This window comes from Actinia tenebrosa, unplaced genomic scaffold (assembly GCF_029948245.1).
Source record: "Actinia tenebrosa isolate PJP-AT-01 unplaced genomic scaffold, QUT_ActTen_1.0 PGA_scaffold15__27_contigs__length_11533743, whole genome shotgun sequence".
In the NCBI taxonomy this organism is placed as follows: domain Eukaryota; kingdom Metazoa; phylum Cnidaria; class Anthozoa; order Actiniaria; family Actiniidae; genus Actinia; species Actinia tenebrosa.
In genome coordinates this window covers 1,723,242-1,740,213 of record NW_028292575.1, presented here as the reverse complement: position 1 = coordinate 1,740,213, position 16,972 = coordinate 1,723,242, and the positions used below count along the sequence as shown (strand labels likewise).

General features: G+C 34.5%; 2 protein-coding genes across 2 annotated transcripts; both read left to right on the top strand.

The window, feature by feature from the left end:
* The first annotated feature begins 48 nt into the window (after window positions 1-48).
* On the top strand, window positions 49-13,914 carry LOC116306516 (adenosine receptor A3). Its single transcript, XM_031716598.2, has 3 exons — window positions 49-106; window positions 10,676-10,936; window positions 11,994-13,914. The coding sequence occupies exons 1-3, from the start codon at window positions 76-78 to the stop codon at window positions 12,863-12,865; spliced, it is 1,164 nt and encodes a 387-aa protein (XP_031572458.1). The 5' UTR covers window positions 49-75; the 3' UTR covers window positions 12,866-13,914.
* Window positions 13,915-14,551: 637 nt separating this feature from the next.
* Window positions 14,552-15,569, top strand: LOC116306512 (5-hydroxytryptamine receptor 1D-like). Its single transcript, XM_031716592.2, has one exon. The coding sequence runs from the start codon at window positions 14,658-14,660 to the stop codon at window positions 15,567-15,569; it is 912 nt and encodes a 303-aa protein (XP_031572452.2). The 5' UTR covers window positions 14,552-14,657.
* Window positions 15,570-16,972: the final 1,403 nt, after the last annotated feature.

Below are 16,972 nucleotides of genomic sequence, written 5' to 3'. Positions count from 1 at the left end.
ATGAAGTCTATTCGAAGGACTTCCTGGAGAGATTTACAAAGTGTAATATTCGTGTACACAAGGGAGCGAAATAGGATGTTCTTTTGTCTACATTTTGAAATTCAAGGTAAGGAAACAAAAGGTAGCTTACTAAGAAATATTTGAACTCATTTTTATAAAATTTCGAGAAACATTTTAGTAACAGTTGGTAATCTTTTTTCTATTTTCGATTGGTTAATTTTGAAGAATTTTGCACAGTGTTGGAAGTTCTTAATTGTAGGGATTTAAAATTCAAGTTAAATATAATTCAAGTCGTGAAAAAAAATGACAATTCTTTCATGGCTTTTTTTGAAATACCAAATGGCTGTTCCCGATATTAGGAAAAACGATGAAAATTGATATCGACGATGAACACTGACCATTGTTTGCTGTTCATTCGTAAGAGAATATTTTTTGTATGGGTGTGTGGTTTTAGTGGAAAGAAAAGAAGCCTTCTGAATTCTAAACATGTTGATATTTTTAGGCGTAAAATTAAACTATGAATTAGCTAAAATTTTGATTCTAATGTTGAGTTTACAGCTGGACAAAGGAACACAGCACTTTTGCTGCGTTTCCGCGCGAGAGCAAACTTATTCTGTATACCTTGCGCAACCCTAGCAAGTTCTTCTATTTTCTACTTACGTTCTAATTGAACATGAGTTTTCTCCTTTCGTTCAAAAATTATTTCATGAATTTTGTTTCCGTGGAAAGCTATTGCTAGCATTCCCAAGGGAGTTAATGAATGACAAAGGCATGGCGGCCATTGTGGTGATGTTAATAATGGTGCCGACGTAACGAAAGAATTAAGAAAAAAATTCCCAACACAGAACGTTTTCATGTTACTAAAATTTTATTCCACATTTTGAACTTTATTTCCTGTGAGATTTCGAGTTAGCTTTAATTTCTCCCTTTTTTGTGAAGAATTTTGAGTACAAATATATATTTTATATTTTACAAATATAACTTTTTTTTGGGGGGGGGGGGAGTTGCTAGAAACGACTAGTAAAATATATAAGTCGGCAGCTATTTTCCTCATGACGTCAAAACATTATTTATCTTATCTTAAATAAGTTGGGAGATTTCGGATATCTCTTTGTAAGACCGCATTCTTAAGCTCGCAAGGTGATATTACATTTTTAAAAAAGGTTTATTTCCGACATTCTCAAAAACAATGTCAGTGACAAAAAAGACGAGAAAATGAACGGGCTTGTGTGAACCGATTGAGTATCGTTTAGTCACAGAAGTATATTTTTCTAGCTAAATTCTTTCACGACATTGTGAGACACAAAGAGAAATTGTGATATTCGAAATCTAAAAATAAATTCAAAATATAACACATTTTTTTAGTAACTTGAAATCTCACTTTCCGTGTGGAAAAGTAAGTCCTTAATTACCTACTCACGGAAACGCAATTCATTAAATAATCTTTGAACAAAAGGAGAAACATTCATCGTGTTAAACTGGGAAGAATATGTACTTATTGACTGAGTGGGAGGGCCGTACGGGAAAATATTTGGCTCGAGGTCATGTCGTACGGACCTCGCTGCGCTCGGTCCGTACAAATGACCGAGAGCCAAATATTTTCCCGTACGGCCCGACCTAACTCAGTCAATAAGCATTTTATCATATGACCCTCACGAAAATAAAAATAAATAAGAAAAAGAAAGCGCGCGGATTCGAGCAGGGCCGGACGGGTTTTTCCGGCCCGCTTACGTCAACCCGTCCGGCCCCCATCACGTGACTTTTTCCAATGGTTTTATTAGAGCGCGCGAGCAGGGCCGTACGGGTCATATGATAAGTTATTTTAATGTATGAAATATTAATTAGAACATAGTGGAATTGTAAGTTTTTCCCCTCAAGATATAAGAAACAATTTGCGCTCGGAAAGGCACGAATAATGATGTAAATTTTTCCTTTCTTCTACTTTCTTTAATTTTCTTTTTCTTTCTTCCTTTTTCGTTGCTTTCTTCCTCCTTTTATCTTGTTCTCTCTCTCTGCCTCTCTCTTCTTCAGGCTTTCACACACAACAACTATACATTTCTACAAAATAAAAACATCGTCTTAATGAGCCAGTCAATTCATGAAAAGTGTATAGAGGACTCGTTGTTCATCGTGGTATATACATAATATATATTTTTGGGAAAGAAGTCCATTAAGGTAGCCGACTTCTTCGGTACGTTTGCCATTTGAGCTCAAGATCCACGCTTCCCAAGTTTTGCCTTCAAATTTTTTTAACGAGTGATAAAAGTTTTGAACTTCAACCGGACAAAAAGCCTCAACTCTTGCACAGGACCTATATTTTTCTTTGAATTCCATAAAGCCACACAGGTAAAAAGTAATATTTTGCCAAAAATTTAAACGGAAAGTAACTTTTTTAGTTTATTTTATTTTAGTTTATTTGCTCACAATATAAACATTAACATTCTATAAATTTTGAGACATACAGATGTTGTGACTGGCGAAGAACACAGAACTTTCGTCCCAATTGATATTCCCCCTCCATACAATTTACATACAGTACAAGCATGATTAACATTAAAATTGACGAGGAAAAAAACAATAATAAAAAAATGTCAAAATTTATCAAAATTCAAATTGAAAAGATTTTAAGGTCGTAAGTGATGTTCCATTTTGGAAGCATGCAAAACGGGTAGTCACAAGTTCATTAAATTTGGAAAGGCTCACATCACTCATTCACAGTGTATTGGTAGCAAGTTCCATAATTTGATAGATCTAGTTAGAAATGAGTTAAGGTAATAGTCCTGTTTGAAGAGATTAAGTTCTTGGAAATTGTTTTCGTAGTAGTTTCTTGAGGCAAAATTAGGTTTAGGTACAGGCTGTAGATATTGCTTAAGACAGGAGTTTATTTTATCGTGTTTTAGTTTATGCAGAAGAATAAGGTCAGGTGTCTGTTGTCTATATTTAACTCAGTAATAGAAATTAAAAAGCGAACAAGGGGTATTTCGTTCCCTCAGCCAGAACGAATTATTTGTTGGGAAGTGTGATTGTCAAGGTGAGTGTAGTCTTGAGAAACACTATTGTTGATGGTGACTGACAGTTTGTTGTGAAGTGTAATGGTCCAGGTGAGTGTAGTCTAGAGAAAGACTGTTGTTGGCATGACTGACAGTTTGTTGTGAAGTGTAATGGTCCAGGTGAGTGTAGTCTCGAGAAAGACTGTTGTTGGTGGTGACTGACAGTTTGTTGTGAAGTGTAATGGTCCAGGTGAGTGTAGTCTAGAGAAAGACTGTTGTAGATGGTGACTGACAGTTTGTTGTGAAGTGTAATGGTCCAGGTGAGTGTAGTCTAGAGAAACACTATTGTTGGTGGTGACTGACAGTTTGTTGTGAAGTGTGATCGTCCGGGTGAGTGTAGTCTTGAGAAAGACTGTTGTTGATGGTGACTGACAGTTTGTTGTGAAGTGTAATGGTCCAGGTGAGTGTAGTCTAGAGAAAGACTGTTGTAGATGGTGACTGACAGTTTGTTGTGAAGTGTAATGGTCCAGGTGAGTGTAGTCTAGAGAAACACTATTGTTGGTGGTGACTGACAGTTTGTTGTGAAGTGTGATCGTCCGGGTGAGTGTAGTCTTGAGAAAGACTGTTGTTGGTGGTGACTGACAGTTTGTTGTGAAGTGTAATGGTCCAGGTGAGTGTAGTCTCGAGAAAGACTGTTGTTGGTGGTGACTGACAGTTTGTTGTGAAGTGTGATCGTCCGGGTGAGTGTAGTCTTGAGAAAGACTGTTGTTGATGGTGACTGACAGTTTGTTGTGAAGTGTAATGGTCCAGGTGAGTGTAGTCTTGAGAAAGACTGTTGTTGGTGGTGACTGACAGTTTGTTGTGAAGTGTGATCGTCCGGGTGAGTGTATTCTAGAGAAAGACTGTTGTTGGTGGTGACTGACGTTTCGACAACCTGAGCGGGTGTCATCTTCAGAGTCAAGTGAGTAAACGAGAGACAGTAAGAGACTCTTTCTCTCGTTTTCTCACAGGACTCTGAGGATGACTTTCGCTCAGGTTGTTGTCATTCACAACCAACAACAGTCTTTCTCAAAACTACACTCACCCGGACGAAAACTTAATAACATAAGATTAGATAATTTTCAAATTCATTATTTAACAAACGAGCTCGGGACGCCTCATTTTCTGTTGTTGTTGTTTTTTTGAATCAATTAAGTTACATTCTGTATCAAAAAAGCTTTCTAATAAAATTTTCAAATTACTTTTGCTAATAAGGAAGATAGCAACGTTAAGTAATTTAAATACTTAAATCCAGAAAATATAAAATGTTGTCTAAAAAAAGTCCCTTTGCAAGAATTTGCGAGATAATGAAATAACAAGACTTGTGATTACCACGATTTTAGGTTTGGTTAGAGGAACCAAAGGAAAAAAAATGCTTAAACTGAATTCATGCCGAGATCCTGTTCTATTGTTCGTATGCGTTTATTGATTAAAAAACGCATTTTATTTCAGCTGTCCCACACTAATATTTTAAATCGTAAACAGCCAGAGGCAGCTGTTTAACTTAAAGCGAATACAGTAAGATTCTTTAATTTTTCAATTAAGAATTTAATGGTTTTCTGAAAATTTCTATAAAAGTACATCATACTAAAAGTACGACGAACAAATCAAAAATGAGGCGGGTTACCGACTTGTTTAGTCTTGAGATTATGTGGAAATTCATCCTTTTTGCAGTAAAAATGCGTGATTGCAAACATTGAAAGCCGTTTAAAAAATAACTTATATTTTACTAAAAATGATTGATCGTACTTCTGATGTTGAAAATGAGGAGAAAAAAGTTATTTATTGGCCTGGTCAGTTTGGACTTGAATTAGCTTTCAAGTTACGTGAAGTTGTATTCCAAATATGAAAAAAAAAAAAGTGATTTTATGCAAAATATTTCGAATTTATTCCATTGTCAAATGTTTGTCTAAATTTTTGCTGTTATAAAATTAGGTGTTATAAAATCAAAAAACTAAATAGAAACGAGGGGTCACCAACTTTGTTTCAGAGCTACGAGAGTTTGAACGGAGCGAAAACCTGTTTCTTTGACATTTTTTAAAATCAAAAGCTATCAAAAGATCTCGATAAGCCATAAACTTATGCGTAGGAACGTACTATGCGCGCGAGCAATGAATAATTTTCTGAGCATTATACTTAAGATAAGTGCAAAATGCTATTAGAATAGGGAATCTATAAAAAGGACCCCGTTGGTTTTCTATTCTAAAGTAGTTCCGTCAAATATATAACTAACAGCTATTCCCATGCTCTTATATTAATGATTAGATAATCCTTGTGACTAATTCTATTTAAAATATAATCATCGATGAAACATTCATTTTGATCTCTTTTACTAAAAAGTGATATTTTCACATGTGAACGGATCATTTCATGATCATCTTCACGTGTGAAAATAACATTATTCTAGTAGATATCGATGAAATAACAGGTTTTCTCTAGTTTCGAAAACTTGATATCTTTCACCAGTGGAAGATACCATATCTTTAACACGTGAAGACATCGCTGTTGAATCGGCTTGCTATTTTAATAAAGAATTTTTGAGCTTTTGTTTTATTTAAGATTCATCGATATCTATATAATAAACAGAACATTACATGGCCGCTTGGAGATACGAATTTTATCTTCTCGTGTTCAATTTAGATATCTCACTCGTTCCCTGCGCTCACTCGTGAGATATCAATTGAACACTCGAAGATAAAATTTGTATCTCCGCGCGCCCATGTAATATCCTCCTATTTATTGATAAGAATTCTTAGGAATCGCAATAAATTAAAAAATCCACCAAAATTGTAATTCATCGATAATTATATATTGGAGGTACGGATTTTACCTTTTCGTGCTAGAGTATCAGCTCAAAACCCAAAGATAAAACCCTTATCTCCGCGTGTATGGTCATATAATATCAACAGAGCATAAATAAGGGAGAGAAGCTTCTTAATATTAACGTGCGCGCCATGTAATTTTTTAGTAACCGGCTGCACTTTAAATTTCGCCTTATCCTACTCCCGTTTGTCGTCAACTTGCCAGCCAACGCTCTTCTTTTCATTGTTTTGATCGCTAAAAACAAAATGGAAAGACGAGCGCGCGCAAATTGATGAAGCACGGGAGAAGGGTAAGTCGAAATTTGAACTGCGTGTGTTTCCCTCTCTTATTTATGCTCTCTTGGCAATATCCTATATATCATGATCAGTTGGATGCCTGACATAGATATTTGGCTTCTAAGCTTGAGGTTTGAGTCACTAATTTATCCCTCTAATCTAGCTAAACGCTTTATGTCAATGCCTTCCGTTGACCGCTTTTGTTCATGATTTATAGTACGTATACAAATGACATCCACTGAGGATTTCCCTAAACCAAATCATGCTTATAAGTTACTGTTGTCGTCCCTCAAATTGATATTTCAAACACACAAGAAAGTAAAAACTCGTACATGGTAGCAGGATTTATAGGTATGCTTAGTGCAATAAATATAGATTGGGTGCGCGGAGATACGAAATTTATCTTCGAGCGTTGAGAGATTTTCAACACGAGAAGATAAATTTCGTATCTTCAAGCGCCCATGTAATATTCTGTTTATTATATAATTATGCATAAGATCCACTTAATAAGCTTTTTATTATTATAAAAAGTTTTAATTTATAAACTAATAGCTTAAATACACATGGTAACGATATTTTCACATGTGAAAATAACATGTTTTTTCACATGTGAAAATATCAGTTTTTCGAAAAGGAGAAATATAGGTATTTTATGGATAATTACTGTATATGATAAATATTTATATTATTTTGCTAAATATTCAGTTACTATTAATTTCGCTAAAGAAATTGAGAGATTTTCAACACGAGAAGATAAATTTCGTATCTTCAAGCGCCCATGTAATATTCTGTTTATTATATAATTATGCATAAGATCCACTTAATAAGCTTTTTATTATTATAAAAAGTTTTAATTTATAAACTAATAGCTTAAATACACATGGTAACGATATTTTCACATGTGAAAATAACATGTTTTTTCACATGTGAAAATATCAGTTTTTCGAAAAGGAGAAATATAGGTATTTTATGGATAATTACTGTATATGATAAATATTTATATTATTTTGCTAAATATTCAGTTACTATTAATTTCGCTAAAGAAATAAGCTATAAAGCCTTAAAGTATATTTTTGATTTCTGGCGTTCTTCACAGATCAGTATTGGGACCACTTTAATTTCTCTCACAGAAAGCTTTCCCCAAAAAATACTACTGAAATATATAGATGGCAACAATAGTATTTCAAAAAGTGAAAATTAGTGTAAAAGCAAACAAAATAAAAAGATAATGACGACTGCGCATAAGTATATTTCACGCGTTGCAGGTGTTTATATATTTTTATTAATTTAAGAGAAAAAAAATTCTAACCAAAACAGCGCGACAAAAAATGTTTTAATAAATACTGTAGCTCAAAATATCTTATTGTTTTCTTTTTGAATAGAAAAAAATTGATTGAAGAAAACAAAAGTTCGAAACTAAAGCAAGTTTATAAGTAAATAAATTTCGAATTTTCCAATATTTTTTGTGAATTCATTATCTTTCAAAGACTATACAAAATAAATTGCTAGTATTCATAGAAAAATGGTCAAAGTGTGAAGTTTTCAACAGCATGATAAATATTGTATTTTTTTATCTACGAAGTGTACACTCGCAACTTGATGCAATACCACTTTTGTGTTATTACATTAACGATATATCATACATGTATATTCAGTTGCTTTTTTCTTTATCTTGTGATGTTATTTTCCTTAACACCCTTACTGATATTCATTTATTTATGTATAATCAGTCTATTTAATATAATATAATGACAAGAAATAATTTAAGAAGAGGCTTTCTCACGTATACAATATTTATCGATCAATCAATCAATATAATAATCATTCATTCATTCATCCATGCAATCAATTAATCATAGATTCTTTTAGTCGTCCATTTATTCATCCTACCACGACCTATTCATCTATTTTCGTATTGCTCATTGTCATTTCTTGTCGGTTTTCCACTGCTAATTTCCTTAAGCCTTTTTTTTATTTCTTATTTTGTTTCTTTCCATCCTTTCCCTCTCTCTCTCTAGATTCTTGTTGCTTTATTCTCATTCTTCTTGTTTTTTAATGTCTTGTTTTATAACCGTGAGGACACGCGAACCGTGATCACTTGGAGTTTTTCTTCAGGCAATCAACTCCTGAACTTTCTAACTGTTTCAAACTCTCTAAAATGAAGCATTGAGCTCAAAATACCGTTATCAAATAAATCTTATTATCAGTCGATTGGCTCAGAGGATGATTTACAGTATGCATTAAAAAAGTAAAGAATGAGAAAGTCGTCCTCAGTTTTCATTTTCAGAACAACAGTTCCATTGCACTAACTATTCACAGTCTGATCAGACAAACGAGAGAGTCTTTCTCTTTTTCTTTGTCATCTTCCTCCTCTTTCTTCTTTTCAAGCTTCCACCTAGCTACTAGCTTTCTCATTATTCATCCACTTGTCCTCTCTTTTCTTTTATTTGTCAGTCCCAAACATGTAATTGTTTATCAAACAAATAAAACAGCTTTTTGAATACGCAAAACAACCGTAGTAGTCAAGAAATTATAAATATGACTGCAATATCGAGACATATAGAAGTCTATTCCACATTAGAAACTTAAATTCTGGATGATTTAAACAAGTAAAAATTTTGCTCTTTAATTGGCGAAATACTATTGGAGTTAGAAACGTCCTTTTCAAGCAACTTAGAAAAGAAATTAAACAAATTAACATTATTGGTCAATCTTAATTGGCGGAAGTATTCAATTTTGCTTCATTAGCAGAACCTATAAATGCAGTAACAGATATGAAAGGAAAGAAAAAAGGCATAAATAATTATTAACATTTGACATCCATTTTAAAATTTTTAAAGAAATCGAGCTTCGAGTTTCATTGCTTGCATGTTACGTCATAGCCACCATCTTGGTTGACGCTAACAAAGCATTTCTCATTAGCTTCTCTTGTTAGATCAACTAACGAGGCGGCTGTTTCATTGTTATTCATATCTCGAGTCACATTTCATATGGTTGCATCAACCTTTTTATATATTCTTTTAAAAAAAATCTAAACTTGAAGATCAAGTAAGATAGTTATAAATTCATTCAGTATATAGATTGAGGTTGGTATGGTAACGTCGATAAATTGGTCTCAAGCATTTCAGCAGCTTGTCAACAGGCAACAGATGTTTTAGAGAAAATAAAAATTTTAACGTGAACTAGCTAAACACTTCGAGGAATCGAGAATAGAGGCAAGTATAAGTTCTTTTTCAACAGTTGGTATAGTCAACGATCTTGCTAAACAATTTTCAAAATCTATTTACAAAGTAATTTTAAAATGCTTAACTGTTTCTCTTTATGCGTTTCGAAGACGAAGTTTTATTACTATATCTTAGAAAGACGGATGATAAGAGATTTCCTTCGAATTATAATTTCTGGGGGGGGGATATATATATATATATATATATATAACTTGACATTACTAATTTTAAAGTTGAGTCAAAAATAGGGCGAGGAAGGAAAGGAAATACTAGCATTGCGTTTTATAAAATTTGGGTAATCATTAAAATAAAGGGAAAAAAACATATCTATAAAAATAATAATAAAAGTAAATAAATAACTGATACAATAATACTTAAACTCCATATATATTTTTGTAATTTTTTCTACATTTTAACAATTTTACTGCGTTTTTAAATTCTTGGATATTATATTATTATTTTTTGATCGAGTAAAAATAATAATATACTTGGGGCTAAAAGGCACTTGAAACTTTTTTTTCAAAAACTTCTATTTCGAATTCCGCCATTTTGCTGCTAAAAATATAACAAAATGGTGGAATCGAAAGTTGGACAATGTATAAGTCAGCAAATTATCTAGATTAACTTCTAGGTTATTGAAATTAGCTTGCTATATCTACGTTTTCAATTATTATCTTCTTTTTATTTACGGTGTCTTTAATTTAGGTTTTAAGCTTTAAGTCGGTTTCTGTTGCTGAAGGACTGATGTAGAAATTCGAACTGTGGTGCCGAGCAATAAGAATGGCTCTTGTTAGAATGAGGCCGTGAAAGATGTCAGTTTTCTAATAGGGATCATACTACTAGAAGATTATCAAATTTATGGAATTTTCCAGAATTTTTCCAAGGGGAATTCCAGGAGCAGTACGAACCTGTTTTAATTTTCCGTTTCAAGAAGTAACAGTTTATTGCTCAACCTTTTTTGGAAAATTTATTTCCTTAGATGATTTTCATTTTGAATTCATAAAGATACCGGCTTACTCTTCAAATATGTTTGCCTCGTAGCTTTCCTTTGGAATAGCTTTGTTTTTTATCAGTTTTGTTTTGATTATGCTTCGTAGAAGTAAGTGGAAAAACAAAGTATAAGATACCTTATCATTCAACGAAAATGTCTTATTAAAGGCATGTCACAACTATGAATTTTGCGTAAGTTGCTTATGGTTTGGTTCTGATTGATTATACGTGTGCGAATAAATATTGAAGAGGTTATCATTTTTCATAGAATGACAAGAAAGACATGATATATTAGAGCCACTCATTAAATCCATCTTTTTTTTTTCTATTTAAGATACGGTATCTGCATGGAATCCAAACACGACGGTGCAAATGAGTTCCAACAACACGTCGACTAGTGCTCCACCGAATACCAACCGGGACAACAACACATCCTGTATGGCCATGGCACTCCGGGTTACCTTTGCTATCATAGCATTCCTTGCAGTGTTTGGAAATTTTCTGGTGGTGGTGGTACTCGTGAAGAATAGAATACTAAAACGGCATGCATCGGCTGTGGTTATTTTTTGCCTTGCCGTTTGTGACATGGCAACCGGTAGGTATTCTTGGCTTTCACCTATATACGCCATCAAAAGTTTTCCAGTTCTAATATAAAACAAAACATCAATAGACCGAGAGAGCAACCAAAACTGTATGTCTCAACCCACGTCCTAGTTAAAAGAGGTTTTAGATAGGAAGATCTAATTCATAAATAATTTTTTTGAAAAAATATTGGTCCGCCATCTTTGTTTCCCACTGAGTGACACAACATGGCGGACAAATCACGAAGGATAAAAAAATCATGTTTCTATCGCGATCAATTTTTCAATAACAATAATCATCTTCATAAACATAGCAATCATCTACTAAAAGTTAGAAAACGTATTATTTCAACCAAATTTCCCAATTTCGAATGCTTTGGAAATCCGCGACAGTTTTTGACTCACCCAATACATCTAAAATCAGACATCGATAATAGAGTTCAAACAGTTTATCCGTGAAACACTAATTACTAAATTGTTCAAAATAGTGCTAGTTAAATAAAACAAAACAATAGAATTAGCATAAAATAGTGTAACTTAGTATTACTAATATTTCACGGATATATTGTTTGCACTCTACAAAATAATTTTGGAAAGACTTTTCTCATATCGGCATTAAAAAATATTTGACCGTTTTGTGGAGTGCAGGCCAATACTTTGGATTTTAGCTTTTTTTGGTGACATCACGTCAAACCCAAGAATTGATAATAGGACATTTAACGGCTTACTTTAAGCATAAAATGGCAATAATGCACTGCAGTATTTCGACATTCCAACGGAGTATCTATTAAATAGCGCAATTAGTGTTATTGTATGGTTGCCGTCGTCGTCGTCGTTGCCGTCCTGCAGCTTAAAGTCCCTAATAAAGGTGGGAGAGGGGGAGGGGGGGTGAGTTCGTTTTAACACCATGTACACCCCTCCCCCTTAACACACACAAAGTAAATTGAAAACAAAAACCGAACAAAAGAAACAACATCCAAATTTCAATTTCAACGAACCCTGAACAACTGAAGACCGTCCGAGAAGATTTTCTTCATAAATATTTTATTCTGTTAAATACTTTGTCAACAGGGATTGTCTTAGTATTCACTCCCGCATTTATCATTGGTGATGAGAACATTCCTGTGCCATCAGGCCTCGCAGGCGAGCTCTACTGTCGCCTGGTTACCTCACAGTACTTCGTGTTCACGCTAGGCAAGATTTCCATAGCAATGATCATGTTCCTGGCAGTTGAACGCTGGTATGCTGTCGCCAAACCCGTCAAATACAAAACGATTTTTACCCGAAAGAGAATGTCGACCTACGTCGTCTTCATATGCCTCGCTTGTTTAATACTAAACGGTAGAGCGCTCTTTGAAAAGGTCCTGGTAACCAATGCTTCAAAGCGCATGTGCAAGTGGGTATCGCTGACCAGTAGCGAATATTTCAACCGCAGCTACGTTATAACCCATAGCATCATCACTTTCTATATACCTTTGGTCGTAACAATGGCTGCCTTTATTCATCTCTTCATTATCATCCGAAAGCAACGTGGTTTAACGGCTAATGTACGCCAATCAGCCCCCGTGATACAACTACTTCGCATGTGCTTCGTCACGTCTCTTGTTCTCGGACTTTGCTGGCTGCCGAATCAGCTTGTTTTCGTCATGATCAAGTTTGGCGTGACCAAGCCTGACACACCGTTACATCACGCAACGATAGTCGTAAGCATGCTTAACTCGTGCGCCAACCCTTGGATTTACTGTGCCACCAGCCGAACATTCCGTCGAGGATTCTTTGGGATCTTTTGTGGTTGTCGTGGCAACAGAGTGGCAATTGACTCGACGGAAATGACCATAGCTGCCGCAAACAGACTTGCACATGGGGATGCTCGGAGAGTCGGGGCTGGTCAAGACGATAAGGAAGAGCAGAAGAGTACCGTACCTGGTTTGCCAACACCTTAACAGACACAAGGCGTAAAAGAAATAAACTTGGCCTTTTACGCACTTAAGGACGTTCATGGACAAAAGATCCCATCATCAGATTTAAAAAAATAATTCCTCTAAAGTTGGGTATTATAAAATACTTTAAGAAAGCTAAAAATAAAAACGGGGTCTCCGACTTTGTTTCATGGCTATAGCTCATGTGTAAATAGTCTCCTTCACAGCTCCCTGCGCCATCTTGAAAGGTAGCCGTGCCTTTGAATCGAAACGAGACGAACGGTGATCTTGCAATGATAGAGACCTTTTTTAACACCTTAGACTATTATTCGCATGTCTCTACCATTGCAAAGAATCTCTACCATTGCAAGCTCACCATTCGTCTCGCTTCGATGCAAAGGCGCGGCTACCGTTCAAGATGGCGCAGGGAACTGACTATTCATGTATGGAAAGGATGCGCGCGAACAATTTATTTAGATTTTATTTATTTGAATCTTCATTTTACGAGGGTAACAATTCAAACCTCTCAGTTATCTAGCTTATGGCCTCAAAATATACGATCATTTTAAATTACAAGGAAAAGAATAAACGAGAAAATATTGGGGAAACAATTAGTCTAATGTTGAACAGAAGTGATGAGTACAGTGAATAGACCTCTTGGGACTGTAGAACGGCAGAAATTGTTCTGAATTGAGGGAGTTTAAAATTTCTTAAGTCCCGTCCTCACGTATCCGGAAATTTTTGTATCCGCAAATTTTTCTTTACGGATACGAAAATGTTTGCGTCCACATGCAGCGTATTCGAATCGTTTTCACTGTCCACACGTATCCGCTTCCGTAAAATTTGCGGATACGGACACAAAAATTTGCGGACACGTGTGGACGCAACCCGTATCAGTATAAAAAAAATTGCGGATACAAAAATTTACGGATGCGTGTGGACGGGGCCTTAAATAGCTTGCACCTTCCTTTCCAAAGCGCACGAGTAAACGATAATAAATCTAAAAATTCCTTTCAAAAGGGATTTAACACCTGTATCGTTAAATAATATAAGTATGAGACTCGCTTGTATATAAGAATAAATAAATAAATAAATAAATAAATAAATAAATAAATAAATAAATAAATAAATAAATAAATAAATAAATAAATAAATAAATAAATAAATAAATAAATAAATAAATAAATAAATAAATAAATAAATAATTAAATAAATAAAGAATCTCTAGGTAATGGTATCCCGCTTTTTGTTCCTGGTGTCTTTCGCTCAAAAAAGTAATATCTTTAAATTACTTTTTGTGGCTTAGCACGACGCAGGATGTATTACAATCAATACAGCTTATATATCGAAATAAATTTAAGTAATCTATCAGGGCTTTTTTCATTGGCTGTTAATACATACTACTTTGGAGCCCCGCCGACACCTCGACATTACAGACAACTCGCTATTACGGACTGAAGAAAAATCCCAGGCAAAATAATGACAAAGAAAGGACTGTAATTAATTCTCGCTATTGCAATATGAAGTGACGGTCCTGAGGCTGTCTGCTGTAACGAGAATTGACTGTAGATTAAATTACAGAAACGGAAGGATTACAATTAGCCTATGGCTAAACAAGGGCAGTTGGCAAATTATGTAATTACAGTAGCAATATTTTGGGTCAATATTATCCCTGTGTATGCGCGATGAAAGTTAAACAATCATGTTGAATTCTTGAAATTTAACGGCTGCTCTTTTCAGTCGTTTTAAGTGATTACGATCCCGACCGTTCAAACTGATCTCTTTTTCAGTTTTCAATAGAGTATAACTGTACAAAATGAACGCTAGCTGCAGCTACGACTTGTTTGATCTTAAGCTACCAGATTATCGAATATCTTTATCAGTGATATTCGCGACAACAGCCGTCTCAGCAACGTTTTTGAACGCTCTTGTCCTCTACACGATCTGGAAGACTCCTGCTTTACACAAGCCTTCGTACATTCTGATAGCAAATCTTGCTCTCACAGACTTTCTCTCGGGCGCGATCGTACAGCCGTTGAGTGTCGTCGAAAACGTCACAGTTCTAATGAATTTGAAGGATGTTTACTGTGGCGTTTGGCTTGCTCTTAAAGTACTTGGATACTGGATGGGGGCAGAGTCTCTCTTGACTATAGCAATTATCGGTGTCGATCGTTTGTTGGCCATTCGATTGAAGAACATGTATCGTCGTGTGGTGACTTTCAAGCGTACTGCATTGGTTCTTCTAATTGGGTGGATAGCTACAGGTCTTATAACCATTCCTGGTTTAGTTTTGGTCTGTCTCCCACTCCATATTCTTATTATATTGGCCTCATCTTATCAGGCATTGATGGTGACCACCGTAATCGCTTGTTATTCTATAGCGTTTTACTCCTTGAAAAAGTTATCTTCATCAGTGTCACCCAACACTGCTCCAAATGAAACACCGCCTACAGAAAACCAGGCGTTCAATATCAAGAAATATCGAGGAACGTTCAATACAATGCTTCTTGTGGTCCTTTGTGTACTACTCTTTCATATACCATACATCGTTTCTAGTATTTTAGCAGTAAAAGATGCTCAGTTTTTTCGTCAAGATGAGTTATCTTTGGAAATGTTTAAGATGTTAAATGTATGCGAATTAATCGCACAAATAAATGCAATTGCCAATCCTTTGTTGTATCTATGGAGGATGCAAGATCTTCGCAAGGCGGTTCTTAGTACCTTGTAAAAAATATTCAGAGGGCCGGGCAGTGCAATCGATATTAGTGTTATAGTGTTAATTTAAAAGTTTAATAGATGAAAGATGGCTTGGATCTCATGTACAGATAGTAATTCTTAAAACACACAAAAAAACAAAAAACAAAACGAAAAAAAAGAAAAAACCAAAAGAAAAACAAAAAAAAAACAAAAAACGAAACAAAACAAAAAACAAAAACAAAAACAACAAAAAACAGAAACAGAAAAGAAAATCGAAATATAATAACAAAAAAATAAAATAAAATAAAAACCATTAAAAACAAATGATTAAATTTATTAGAAATGCGGTTTATATTTATATTGATAATGTTCAGATAGTAATTCTATAAAAAAAATAATAAAAAAAATCGAAATATAATAAAACAAAACATAAAAGAAAAACCATTAAAAACAAATGCTAAAATAGCTAGAAGTACGGTTTATATTTATATTGATCATGACATCACCGGCTCTATTCGAAACCTATGTGGATTTTCATACCCAAGTAATAAAGGCTGTTCAAGGCTTCAGTCTGAAACTTGATGACTCAACGATGGCTTAAAAAAACGCATTCAGATAATTCAGATATGATAATAAAAGGGCAACGTTTCATTTTGGCGGGCTTGAAAACATTATTTTGGGATTTCAGTTATGTGACGGACATATTGACTATTTTATGAATATTTCCATCTGTTGGTTGAAATAAATATATATATACGAATGTTAAACACGCGAAAAAGCAATTATTTGTCTGAAATATGATATTGTTATGAATTTTTGCATCTATTGGTTGGTTTAGGGATGTCAAAGACATCGCGATAAGCATATATTGCTATATACGCAGATCAAAATCGAATGGATTCAATTAGCGAATAACACGGGTCAAAATCGAATGGATTCAATTAGCGAATAACATGGGTCAAAATCGAATGGATTCAATTAGCGAATAACATGGGTCAAAATCGAATGGCTTCAATTAGCGAATAACATGGGTCAAAATCGAATGGATTCAATTAGCGAATAACATGGGTCAAAATCGAATGGATTCAATTAGCGAATAATACGGGTCAAAATCGAATGGAATCAATTAGCGAATAACACGGGTCAAAATCGAATGCATTCAATTAGCGAATAATACGGGTCAAAATCGAATGGATTCAATTAGAGAATAATACGGGTCAAAATCGAATGGCTTCAATTAGCGAATAACACGGGTCAAAATCGAATGGATTCAAATAGCGAATAACACGGGTCAAAATCGAATGGATCCAATTATCCAATAAAACGGGTCAAAATCGAATGGATTCAATTAGTGAATAAAACGGGTCAAAATCGAATGGATCCAATTATCCAATAAAACGGGTCAAAATCGAATGGATTCAATTAGCGAATAAC

Coding starts and splice junctions, on each gene's coding strand:
- LOC116306512 (XM_031716592.2), top strand. CDS start 14,658: ATGAACGCTAGCTGCAGCTACGACTTGTTTGATCTTAAGCTACCAGAT.
- LOC116306516 (XM_031716598.2), top strand. CDS start 76: ATGTTCTTTTGTCTACATTTTGAAATTCAAG. Junction 107..10,675: donor TCTACATTTTGAAATTCAAG/GTAAGGAAACAA, acceptor TTTCTATTTAAG/ATACGGTATCTGCATGGAAT. Junction 10,937..11,993: donor CGTTTGTGACATGGCAACCG/GTAGGTATTCTT, acceptor CTTTGTCAACAG/GGATTGTCTTAGTATTCACT.